The sequence below is a fragment of the Chelonia mydas genome, chromosome 2 (genome assembly GCF_015237465.2).
Source record: "Chelonia mydas isolate rCheMyd1 chromosome 2, rCheMyd1.pri.v2, whole genome shotgun sequence".
Taxonomy (NCBI): Eukaryota; Metazoa; Chordata; order Testudines; family Cheloniidae; genus Chelonia; species Chelonia mydas.
In genome coordinates this window covers 85,134,867-85,147,141 of record NC_057850.1, presented here as the reverse complement: position 1 = coordinate 85,147,141, position 12,275 = coordinate 85,134,867, and the positions used below count along the sequence as shown (strand labels likewise).

Here is a 12,275-nt window from a genome sequence, read left to right as displayed (position 1 = left end):
TGAAACAAATATTGAAGGGTACAGGCTGATGCTAGGAATGTCTCCCAGCACTTTCTGTTTGTTAAAAGTTTGCATACATTTAGTTTAGATTTTTTTGCAAGTAAAGTCTGAATCTTAAGCATAACAGACTTTTCTGGTAACAAGGTTTAGTTGTACTTACAACACTAAGAAGAGTGGATTTTGCCATGCAGTAAAAAAGCATAGCATTGTTGCTCTTTGTATATCTTTTAACCACAAGCCTTTTCAAGGCATTTTGAAAAATATACTATTCTCTTTTCTAAATTGCCTTTTTTGGAGTTTCAAGGTACATGTTTCTGTGCTCTTACCCTGAAGGGAAGATTTAAAGTAACTTATTAAGACTAGTAGGAACCAGTCTGCAAAATCGAGTGCATACTTCAGGGCTCATTTATTGTGCAGTCTTGTGCATTATGTGGTAGGCATCACACTACTGTGGTTTTAGCAGGATATGCAAAAGGACAGTTAATAAGATCCTGAAATTCAGTAGAGTGTCTTAATATTCACTTTTTGGGAGTGAATTGGCACAATCTGGTGAAGTTTGGATTAGGAAGTAGATTTGAACTTTCCAACTGGTCCCTGTTTATATAACCAATAGAACACTCCTGAAATTTGGGGACATCAGAATTGCCCAGGTTAGATTAATCTTTTATACTAGTCTTTCATTTCTGGTTAGTGGGGCTCAAGTACTTTTGGTTACAAAAGAAATAGGGCTTTGTGGCCTCTTTTTGCAGTAGTCTCCATTTATGCAAATCAGAAAACTACTGCACCACTGGGAGTTCTTATTCAATAGAGGCCTGGAGCTAAATTTGCAGAGAAAGGAACAAGTCAGGATTTTAGCGCAATGGCAAAAATCTCTGGAGGAAGTTCAAATAGCATCTGCTGCATTGGCTATTGCCAGTCCAATTAGTCTCTCACTCTCTTGAGCTGTGGAATGTGCAAAATTGCCTGAGGATTAGGTTGGTAAAAGTTTACTTTTTAGTTTAAAAATGGCAATAATTCTGTTTAAAGAATGAAAATGCACCTCATCCAGCTGGGTCTGTGTTTAGGGAAACAAATAATACCAACAGTTGCTGGCAATTTTGGAGAATTGCTAAACAAAACAGAATTAAGTGATAAGGTCCTTAGGGCTTCTTGCACCTACAAACTTGTGACTCTTTTTAGTACAAGGTTATTTGTTTGGTCTTTGCCCTGGGTCCTGAATGCATGTAAAATGACACTTTCCAATCCATAGTTGCCTGGGGATCACTAAGTTACTTTGGCTTGCCCTTTTTACCCTTGTAGTCCAGTGAGGAAATCAGTTCTGGGAAAGTTGCAAAGTCAAATTAAAATGCGCAAATGATTAGCTCTCACAGCACAGCTGTGCAAACTAGTTTATCATGAGACATTAGTAGACCCAGAATGATTGAAAGGGTATGTGGGGAAGCTTGTAAATCACCAGCAGTGTTGTTAACCGTAAGAGTTAATAAAATAAAAAAATCTTGCTGGAAAATATTCTGAGAATTGTATAAAATTATTTTCATTTTACAGGTTTCAGAGTAACAGCCGTGTTAGTCTGTATTCACAAAAAGAAAAGGAGTACTTGTGGCACCTTAGAGACTAACCAATTTATTTGAGCATAAGCTTTCGTGAGTTCAGATAAATTGGTTAGTCTCTAAGGTGCCACAAGTACTCCTTTTCTTTTTTCATTTTACAGAGTTTGCAGTATAGTAGCCACTCAAGTTGGGAGTGGGGAGTGTTTGCAGAGACTAGAGAGCCTCAGGCCTCACAAGCCTCTGGATGTTGAGGTTCTGCAGGGATGGGACCACACACATCTGTGAACACTGAAGATGTCCATATAGATGAATGTGTCTGTGTGATGCTTCATTCATGCTTCTCCCTGGCAGCACAGCCTCTATAGGAACTATGCGGCAATGACTGGATGTCTCATGACTGCTCAATAGCAGCTGGATCTGTATTAACTCTCAGATAGATTTCAAATCTGGGTGGTGGTTCAGAGTGTGGCCCGTCCCCTGAGTCAGCCTTAACTTGAAAAATTTGTGTCATCCCTTCTCTATGAATCCCCAGTGGAGAGGCATCCACAGAGTTTCAGTGAGGGGGAAACAGTGCTATGGAGGCAGCCTCTCGATGCAGACAGGGGTAGCAGGAGCACTCCTGCCCTTGGTTATCATATTTTAAGAAGCAAAGATATATAAATATCAAGATGGTATAAAAATGTACAGTATGGCATTGCATTCTGTTACAATATTTAATAAAAATATTTCTCATTAAGAATTCAGTTAAAAATCTATTTTTAAAAAGCGGCCAAGTTTTCCTGTGTTGTTGATGTTTTGTGTCCTCTGAATTCACTTAGGAAGACAGAATAGAGGTGAGGGCAGGGCAGGGGACAGGCCATAGCATTATTTATTTAAGTGCTATGGTAACACCGACAGACTCCGGTCATCGGCGGTAGGGATCGAACCTGGGGCCTTTGGAGCTTAGTGCGTGACCTAAAAGCCAACTGGCTGTTAGGTAAGGCTGTAGAACAGACTCACTTTATCTCTCTTGCTAAGCGGTCTCTGTGCCACTAGATGGGGCAGAACACCACACCCAGGAGGTGTGTGGGTTACATACTTCCCCTAGCTGAGGAAGCACGCCCTGAGCTTCAGAGACTTCCCAGTTGAAGTCCTGGATGAGCCCACACTTGTAATACTGACAGACCTCGGTCATTGGCAGGTGGGCTCAAACCTGGGACCTCTAGAGCTTAGTGCATGAGCCTCTATCACGTGAGCGGAAAGTCAACTGCCTCTTAGCTAAGGCTTTAGAGCAGACCCATTTTTTCTCTCTCTCTCTCAGGGGTCTCGGTGCCACTAGATAGGGCAGAACACCACACCCAGAAGGTATGTGGATTACACTATGTGTTTACATGTAGTGTAACCCATATGCTCCAATGGAGAAAGATTGGGAGAGGAACACATAGGCTGACTCTGCATATGCAACCACGTTTTCAAAACCATCCAGTTTTTTTGTGGTACTTCCATTTTTGGATGCCCAACTTTAGATGTCTTGTGCCTGATTTTCAGAGGTGTCAAACATCCTAAGCTCTTATGGATGTCAATTGGACTTCTGGGCACTCAGGACCTGTGAAAAGCAGGCCCGTGAGGTCTCAAGTATGGCACCCAAAATCAGCTGCCACGTTTCAAAGTGTTGACTTTAAATAACATGCACTTTATTAGAGTGAACAATATAAGTTCATAACCCCTGTGAAAATTCCTTTGTTTGACTGAGCCCCCTCAAGAAACTTCATAATCAAAATAGATTAAACTTGTATATTCTTGTAATATTATTTATTTTCATTCCCATCGCAGTGACTGCAGTTAGTGTGTGATGAAGGGTAACTTGTTATTGTTGCTTGTTGAAACTGGATTTAAAACTAGCCACATCAGCTGCAGTTTGGCGAGACTATAACAGGTTTAGAAAAAACCCTGTGTAATCAAAAGTAGTTCATTTGTTGTTCAGCCAACTGTGTAATAAGCAAAGAGGCAGTTTAGTTGACTATAGCCAACAGTGAGTAAAAAGAAAAGTATATTGGGTTTCAAGTAAAGCAAAGGGAGTGAATATCATTTTTTATAGTTACAGACAAATTTGGGGTCCAATCTACAGCCTTTACTCATTGGAGCAACTTAATTGACTTCAAAGGGAGTTGTGGATGCTCTGCAACTCTCAGGATAAGTCCACAAAACCCTTGAAGTTTTGTTTGTCTTCTAAAGTGATCAAAAATTCCCTTTCAGGGACTTATACTGTACCCACTGAAATAAATGGCAAAACTCCTATGGACTTAAGTTGGAGCAGACAAGGACTTAAGTGCTAATACCCCTGATTCTCCTTTTACATACACCAGGTGTAACTCCACTGATGTCCATTATATTAGGATAAAATCAGTGTGTGATCAGTATCAGGCTGTTGTGTATGGAACACTGAAGTTGCCCAATTCAGCTTCTGCTCAATTTCCGTTCCCTTGCATGCTGAAAGGAGATGTTAGTATATGATTTTCACGGAAGGAGCCTGTTGGTAGCAAATAACATTTTCAAATGGGACCCTTCAATGGACTAGAAGCCTTATATTCTTATATAGAGCCTTATATTCTTGGTAATCACTGACTTTGTTTGGTTTTTAAAACTGTACTGTAGTAGAGAGGGTTTAAAACCCTATAGATTTTTCTCTTACTAATTATGAGCCATGATCCTGGTTCTCTTCTTGCTGACACCAATGCAAATCACAATTAACTCCACTGAAGTCAGTGGGCCAGATTCTTTGTTGGCGCAAAATAGCATCTTAAGCTCCACTGAAGCCAGTGAAAGTATGCTTATTTACACCTGATGAGTATCTGGCCCAAAGAGTAAAACTGGTGTGCAGGAGAAAAGAATCAGGTCCAGTGGGTATCAAGGTATAAGAAGATATTCACACCCAAAGCAAACGTGATCAAATTTGTTTTATTACTAGTTTAGCATTGGCGGGTATGAACTGCTCCATTTTGGCCAAAATTATTTTCTCTCCCACACCCCCCACTCCAACCAAATATAGATATATGAGAGAGAGAGAGAGGCACCTGAAAAACATTTTGGGAGTGGGGGCAGTGTTCAAAAGCAGTTGACTAAATTGCCCACATAGTGATTAAATAACATTTTTTTTTCTGTCTTACTGTGACTTTGTAACATAGAGAGAACATTAAACTATTGGCAACTATCTCATCAACCTTTAAAAACTTAATTTATGCATTAATGCATTTAGGCTGTATTCTGAGTGGAAGAGGGGTGATGGAAGTACTGTGGTGTGAGCAGGGTGCGGTGGAACTAGACCCGATGTACTTAGTGATCCTGGCTGACGGAGTGGATCCTTTGGAGCCGTTATCCATTGGCACAAGTTAGCTGTAAGCCTGCTCTAACTTGCACTGGGGACTGGTTTGGCTCCTGGCAGCCCACAGGATTGAGGGCTGGAAAGGTGGTATAAAAAGCCACCTCTCCCCTTCCCCTCCTTTCTCTCAAGTGTGCTGAATGCTGCTGTAGTGCATCTGAGGATCTGGCTTTGAGTATAAACCCGTAAGAAATAGTTCAAACTAAGATGCAAAATCTATAACGATTTGCCATTCTTAGTCTGAGTAGGGGCATGATGCCATATGTGTATTGCTCATCTTGTACTTTACAATCTTATTTATCTACCTTTCAGTGCTTCTGTTTAGATAAGGATATTGCATAAATGACTTCACATCTACTGTAATATATCTGTAGATGCACCATAGGATGAAAATATTTTGGAGGAAATGCACAGAAGAGCTTCCATACAGGGCTTTAAAAACTGAACAGCGTAAACACTTTTTACTGAGTGGATTATTGTCACCAGACAAATTTAAAATAATGGTGTCCCATCTGCATATGCTCAGAAAAATTCACTGTAGAGAGTGGATGCCACCAAAGCTGAGAGAAACATATCCAGCTATTCCTGAGCTACTATGGATCAAAAAAATATTTCAACTCAGTATCATAAAATGATGCAATAAATATATCTGGTCACTTTCTGCATGGGTCAGATATTAGAATTTTGCAACAAAGTGATTCGCACTTCTCGTAAAACCAATGACAAATTGTGTTGGTTTTTGTCAAATATTTGTACTGAAAGCTTTATTCAAAGTTGCTCCTAGCAAATGTTACTGAATCCCAAGGCAAAATACATAAACTTCTTAAAATGTTCATTTCACAACCAAATTGATCACCTGGTGCTTATTTTTTATGGTAGTATCAAGTGTTAAAAGTTTCTGCTTGAATTTTGTTTAGGTCTTTCAAGTTGCATATGTCATAATCAAAGCTGCTAATGCTCCCCGACCTGGAAACTGGATTTTGGAACGTTCAGTGGATGGCACAGAGTTCAAACCATGGCAGTATTATGCAATTAGTGACACAGAGTGCTTAACTCGTTATAATGTAACACCAAGACTTGGGCCTCCTACTTACAAGAGAGATGACGAAGTGATCTGCACCTCTTATTATTCCAGGCTAGTTCCATTAGAACATGGAGAGGTATGCTGTCTGTTTTTGCACTTGTCATTTGTGAGCATGAATGAGGACTAATTGCAAGTTTCAGAAATTTTAAATTACAGTTGCACAATTTATGCCTTCCAGCATTGTCAGATGCTCTGGATTGTTATGATGCCTTTAATGATAGTATCTCTGTTTCATTTACCAATATAACAACTTAAAACAATGTTAAGAAAAAATATCTTTGGCTCTGTGTATTCTAGTTATAAACTCTTTGTTGTCTCTCTTCACATAATTTGATTATGGCTACTAATTGTGAATTAGGTACTTCATCTTGAAAGAATAAAGCATAGAGACTTTATGTACATCCAGGTGTTTAATTTAAAAAAGAACATCTCTTATTTAGTAGGAGCACCTGGTTTTGTAAGATAAAGCTGCAAATGCTGTCTGAAATGCTCTGCTCTGCACAGCTGGAATTGGAAAACAAGCCCTGGCATTGTTTCAGGGACAGAGCATAATTAAAAGAGCTATGCATTGTGCAGGCTCACTGTTGATTGTTCTTTCTTTAACCAAGACTATTCATGGTACTTATGTAATTTATTTCAGAGAGGCAGCAACATAATGAAATGATGCATTAAAATCGGTGGTTAGTCTATTGTGACAAGTCCTCCTTATGTGGTAATAAACCCAGTCTTGGCCTATGGAGGTTGCTAATAACCCTTTGTTTAGTAGAAACCAGTAAATTCTCTTCTAATCTTCTAGATTAAAATAAAATTGGAGTACGCACAATTAAGGATTGAAGTGTTACAAACATTGCCTTTTTCACATTTGAAATCCCAGTTTTGGCCCCCACAGTGAAAGAAAACCTGATGAGCCTTGGGTGATTTTAAGTCAAGCATATTTGAATCAAGTATTTATCATAGGGCTGTTCAGAATGGGTAAACTGGACACACCGAAAAAAGAAAAGGAGTACTTGTGGCACCTTAGAGACTAACCAATTTAGTTTTGTCTAATGCAGCAAAAAATGTTTCAACAGAAAAAAAATTTAAATACTATTTTAAAAAAATAGTACTTCTGTAATAAGGGAATATATGGGCTTTCTGATAACTTAGCCCACCAATTAAAGTTTCTCGGTGTGTCCAGAGTAACAGCCGTGTTAGTCTGTATTCGCAAAAAGAAAAGGAGTACTTGTACTTTCATGAAAGCTTATGCTCAAATAAATTGGTTAGTCTCTAAGGTGCCACAAGTACTCCTTTTCTTTTTGCGAATAGAGACTAACACGGCTGTTACTCTGGACACACCGAGAAACTTTAATTGGTGGGCTAGGTTGTCAGAAAGCCCATATATTCCCTTATTACAGAAGTAATATTTTTTTAAAATATTATTTAAATTTTTTTTCTGTTGAAACATTTTTTGCTGCATTAGACAAAACTAAAAATATAAATAAAAGAGAAAATATAGGAGAAAAAACCTCTGTGTATGAGGAAATATACGTATAAAGAGAACACAGCTAATAAACCAAATTAGTTATGAAAAAGTGAACAGCTAGTTTTACATCTTACCATATAAATCTTTACAAATTGCACAAGAGACATTCTGTGAGGGATAAATTCTGTACTCCTTTCTCATTGTCAGAGTGTCTTCCACATCTGTGAGCAGAAGCGTCCCAGATCTAGTAGATCCAGACTAGTGCATAGAAGGCAAGGAATGATCTTCAGCATGCTCCTTCTCCCACCCCTTTCTTTTGACCCTGCAGAAGTCCCACCACAAGTGCCCTATAGACATTGGATTCTGGGAATGGTGGTTCCAGGAGGATGTGACTCATAAATCAGGCAGTTAATATTATTAATACTGAAATTGCGAACAGAATGCAGAATTGATTTGATATCTCTGATACATTGTATCCAATAACCCCATTTTGTTTGTGGGTTTTTAAGTATTGATAGAAAGATGTTTTTTTTTTATCATAACTGGGTTATAATTAAGCATATAGTGAAGTCAGTCCCTCTCTCTAGATTCACACTTCATTGATCAATGGTAGACCTAGTGCTGATGATCCTTCGCAAACGCTATTGGAATTTACCTCTGCACGATACATCCGTCTTCGCCTGCAACGTATTAGAACCCTTAATGCTGACCTCATGACTCTTAGCCACCATGATCCTAAAGACCTTGATCCCATTGTTACCAGAAGGGTAAGCTGATCTTTTGTATCTATTGTTCACCACACTGGACAGTAAAGGCTAAATACTGTCCGTCTTGATGAAGGACTTGAACCTCAACATTCACGATAAGTAAGGTTTCATGAGGTTGTTAAGTAAACGTTGCCTTCTCTGTAATGTTACTAGATTGCCTGCAGGGGACAGCTGTTCCAAAGAAAGATTTTTCAAAGTTGTTTTTTTCCTTCAGATGAATTGCCATTTAGCTACTAACCATGAGGTAGCATTGCTAACATTTCATCAGCAAAGGTAAATATGTGATTTATTAGATGAAAATGTCACTTTAGGCAAAAAGTAAATATATGAGTTACATTTCATGTTAGTGTACAGTAATTTTTGGTGTATTAAGTATTTCAGTTGCTAATGTGTTGATACATGAAATATATTACTTGAAAACAGTAACCTGGTGTCAATTACAATGCTGTCTAGTGGATGGATCCTTTTGCCAACTTGTCTTTAAGCCCAAGGGTATTTATTAATATTAATATATACCATTTATATAGAACTTGGAAATATTATCTGATCCTCACAACATCCCTATTTTACACTTCCCTGAGACACAAAGAGGTTGAAGTGACTTGCTCAAGACCTCACAGGGAGTCAGGGACACAGCCAAGAGTAAGTTCACTGACTAGGGCACGCTGCCTGTGAAGTTTAACTAGATGCAGTACTACACAAATTAACCAGTGAGTCCCTTTCTTCTTTATAATTTAGTTGTTTGTTCCCCTTCTTTACTTGACCATGACACATTGGGTAAAACATCAATGATTTAATGTATTCACTTGCTAAAGTCTTTTGATTGTTTGTGTGACTATACAGCATGGAGGGCCTCATCTGTTGAGGGGAGGGGAATGTGGAGAGTATCTCTAATAAACAGGATCTCTCCCTTTAAAAATATCACCAGACTTTAAACCTGAATTCAAAGGGGAATCTTTGTGTGTGTGTCCCCTTGCTTTTTAATAGATCCAAACATTCCAGGGACAGAAGGGGCCATTGTGGTCAGCTAGTCTGACCTCCTGTATAACACAAGCCATAGAACAGCCCCCAAAATAATTCCTAGAGCATATCTTTTAGAAAAGCATCCAATCCTGATTTAAAAATTGAGATTATGACCTTGGTAAATTGTTCCATTGGTTAATTGCTCGCACCATTAAATATTATGCCTTATTTCCAGTCTGAATTTGTCTAGCTTCAACTTGCAGCCATGGAATCATGTTTTACCTTTCTCTGCTAAACTGAAGAGCCCATTATCAAATATTTTTCCCCATGTAGGTACTTATAGACAGTAATCAAGTCATCCCTGAACCTTTGCTTTTTTTAACCTAATTAGACTGAGCTCTCTGAGTATATCACAAGGCAGGTTTTCTAATCCTTTAATCATTCTCATGGGTCTTCTCTGAACTTTCTCCAATTTATCAACATCTGAATAGTGGGCATCAGAACTGGACACAGTATTCCATCAGTGGCCACATCAATGACAATATAGAGGTAAAATAACCTCTTTACTGCTACTTAAGATACTCCTGTTTATCCATCCCAGGATCACATTAACTCTTTAGCTCACAGTGGGAGATCATGGTCAGCTGATTATCCACCACAACCCCCAAATCTTTTTCAGAGTCACTGCTCCCCAAGAAAGAGCCCCCCGTCCTCTAAGCATGGCCTATATTCTTTGTTCCAGATGTATACATTTACATTTAACCATATTAAAATGCAGATTGTTTGCTTGCACCCAGTTTACCAAGTGAACCAGATCGCTTTGAATCAGTGATGTGTCCTCTTCATTATTTACCATTCCTTCCAATTTTTGTGTCATCTGTAATCTTTATCAGTGACGATTTTATGTTTTCTTTGTGGTCACTGATAAAAATGTTAAATTGAGTAGGGCTGAGAACTGATCCCTGCACGACCCCACTGGAAACACACCTGCTTGATGATGCTTCCCTGTATACAATTACATTTTAAGACATGTCATTTAGCCAGATTTTTATCCATTTTGTGCATGCCATGTTAATTTTATGGCTTTCTTGTCTTTTAATCAAAATGTTGCCCAGTACCAAGTCAAATGTCTTATAGAAGTCTAAATATATTACATTAACACGTTATCTTTATCAACCAAACTTGAAATCTCATCAGAAATATATCAAGTTAATTTGACAGGATCTATTTTTCATAAACTCATACTAATTTGCATTAATTAAATTACCCGCCTTTAATTCTTTATTAATTGAGTCCCGTATCAGTTGCTCTATTGTCTTGCCTGGGATTGATGTCAGGCTGAGAGGCCTATAAACCTGAGTCATCCTGTTTACCCTTTTTAAAAATTGTCACATTAGGTTTCTTCCAGTCTTCTGGAACTTTCCCAGTGGTCCAAGACCTACTGAAAATCAACAGTAGCTGTCCAGTAAACTACTCATCCAGCTGTTTTAAAATTCTTGGATGCAAGTTATCAGGATCTGCTGATTTTAAAATGTCTGACTTTAGTAGCTTCTGTTTAACATCTTCCAGGGATACTAGTGGAATTGAAAGAGTGATATCTTACCGTATGAAGAAACTATATCATCTGGTTTTACCTCAAATACAGAACAGAAATATTTATTGAACACTTTTGGCTTTTCTGTATTATTGTTTATAATTCTACCATTTCCATCTAATAATGGCTCAGTTGCATTGTCAGAATTCTTTTTGTTGCTAATGTATTTAAAAATCTTCTTCTTGTCCTTAACTCTGCTGGCCATAAGTTTCTCCATGTGTTCCTTTGTTTCCCTTTTCTATTTTCTACAATTCCTAACTTCTGATTTATATTCATTACTATCCACTTTCCCTTTCTTCTATTTGTTATATATAATATATTTTTTCCCCCTCTAAATCAGGTTGGTTTTTTAACCAGCACAGCCTTTTCTCTCGGTTGTGGGATTGTAGCTTTTAGGGCATCTAATAAAGTGTTCTTAAATGGTTCTCAATTATCATTCACATTTTCCTGATTAAATTCTTCCTCCCAGCTTGACTCATAATTGTTTTCACCTTTGTGAAATTGGCCCGATTAAAGCACCAAGTATATGTATTACTGGTCTGGACTTGATTCTGTTTGCACATTACAAATGTGATCAAGTCATGATCACTTGTACCTAAGCTGCCACTAATTTTTAGTTCTGTTCCTCTTTATCTTAGGACAAGGTCTAACAGAGCATTCCACCATGTTGGCTGCAATACTTTCTGAGTTAGGAAATTGTCATTTATAATGTTTAGAAATTCCCAGGGTGTTTAGTATTCGCAGCTTGAGACCTCCAGCATATGTCACTCCAGATGAAGTCTGCTATGATCTCACACTTTTTTTCTCCTACACGTTATAAATAGGTGCATAAGGAGCGGTCATCCCGTTCCCGAGTATGATTTGGTGGTCTTTAGCAGATACCACCTAATATCCTTGTGCTTTAGCTGTTAAGATATTGATCCATACTCATTCAACATTATTTTTTTTGAGTGATCAGTGACTCAGAAACAGGTAATGCTATTTTTGACTAAAAGCCCCCGCCTTTTGCTCACTCAATAATCCCTGAACAGTTACAACCATTGATTTTAACATACCAATTGTGTGAATCATCTCACCAGATTTCAGTAATACCAATTAGATCGAATTTAAGATAATAAATGAGCAATTCCAATTCCTCTTGTTTATTACCCAGGCTCCTAGCGTTGGTATTTAGGCCATAGACTATAGAGGTATACTGTCCCCTTATAGTGTAAGGAGTCTCTGTTCAACTGAAGTCACTGAGGCCTTTCTGCAGATCAGACCAAAGAAAGAAAGAAGAAAAGGAGCTAGCTTGCTCCAGCTCCTTTCAGAGAATCAAAAAAACCTGTCAGTAAACTGGTCTGTACACACAGAGCACCTACTGCGTCTGTCCCAGCAGCCTCTAGGGGCCTTAGACTTGAGTGTCTTGAACCCTGTCCCCAGAACTCTTGGAAAGACCTTGTTCACAATCCCTGTGAAGTGCCTGCCAAACGTGCTTACACTGAAGCTGTAATTGAA

General features: G+C 38.4%; 1 protein-coding gene across 1 annotated transcript in view; it reads left to right on the top strand.

Moving 5' to 3' along the window:
• LAMA1 (laminin subunit alpha 1) overlaps window positions 1-12,275 on the top strand; it is a 163,393-nt gene that overhangs the window by 52,988 nt on the left and 98,130 nt on the right. Inside the window, exons 4-5 of the mRNA XM_007062321.3 lie at window positions 5,826-6,068; window positions 8,042-8,221. Of these exons, the coding sequence (XP_007062383.3) occupies window positions 5,826-6,068; window positions 8,042-8,221 (423 nt within the window). The remainder of the gene's footprint in view (window positions 1-5,825; window positions 6,069-8,041; window positions 8,222-12,275) is intronic.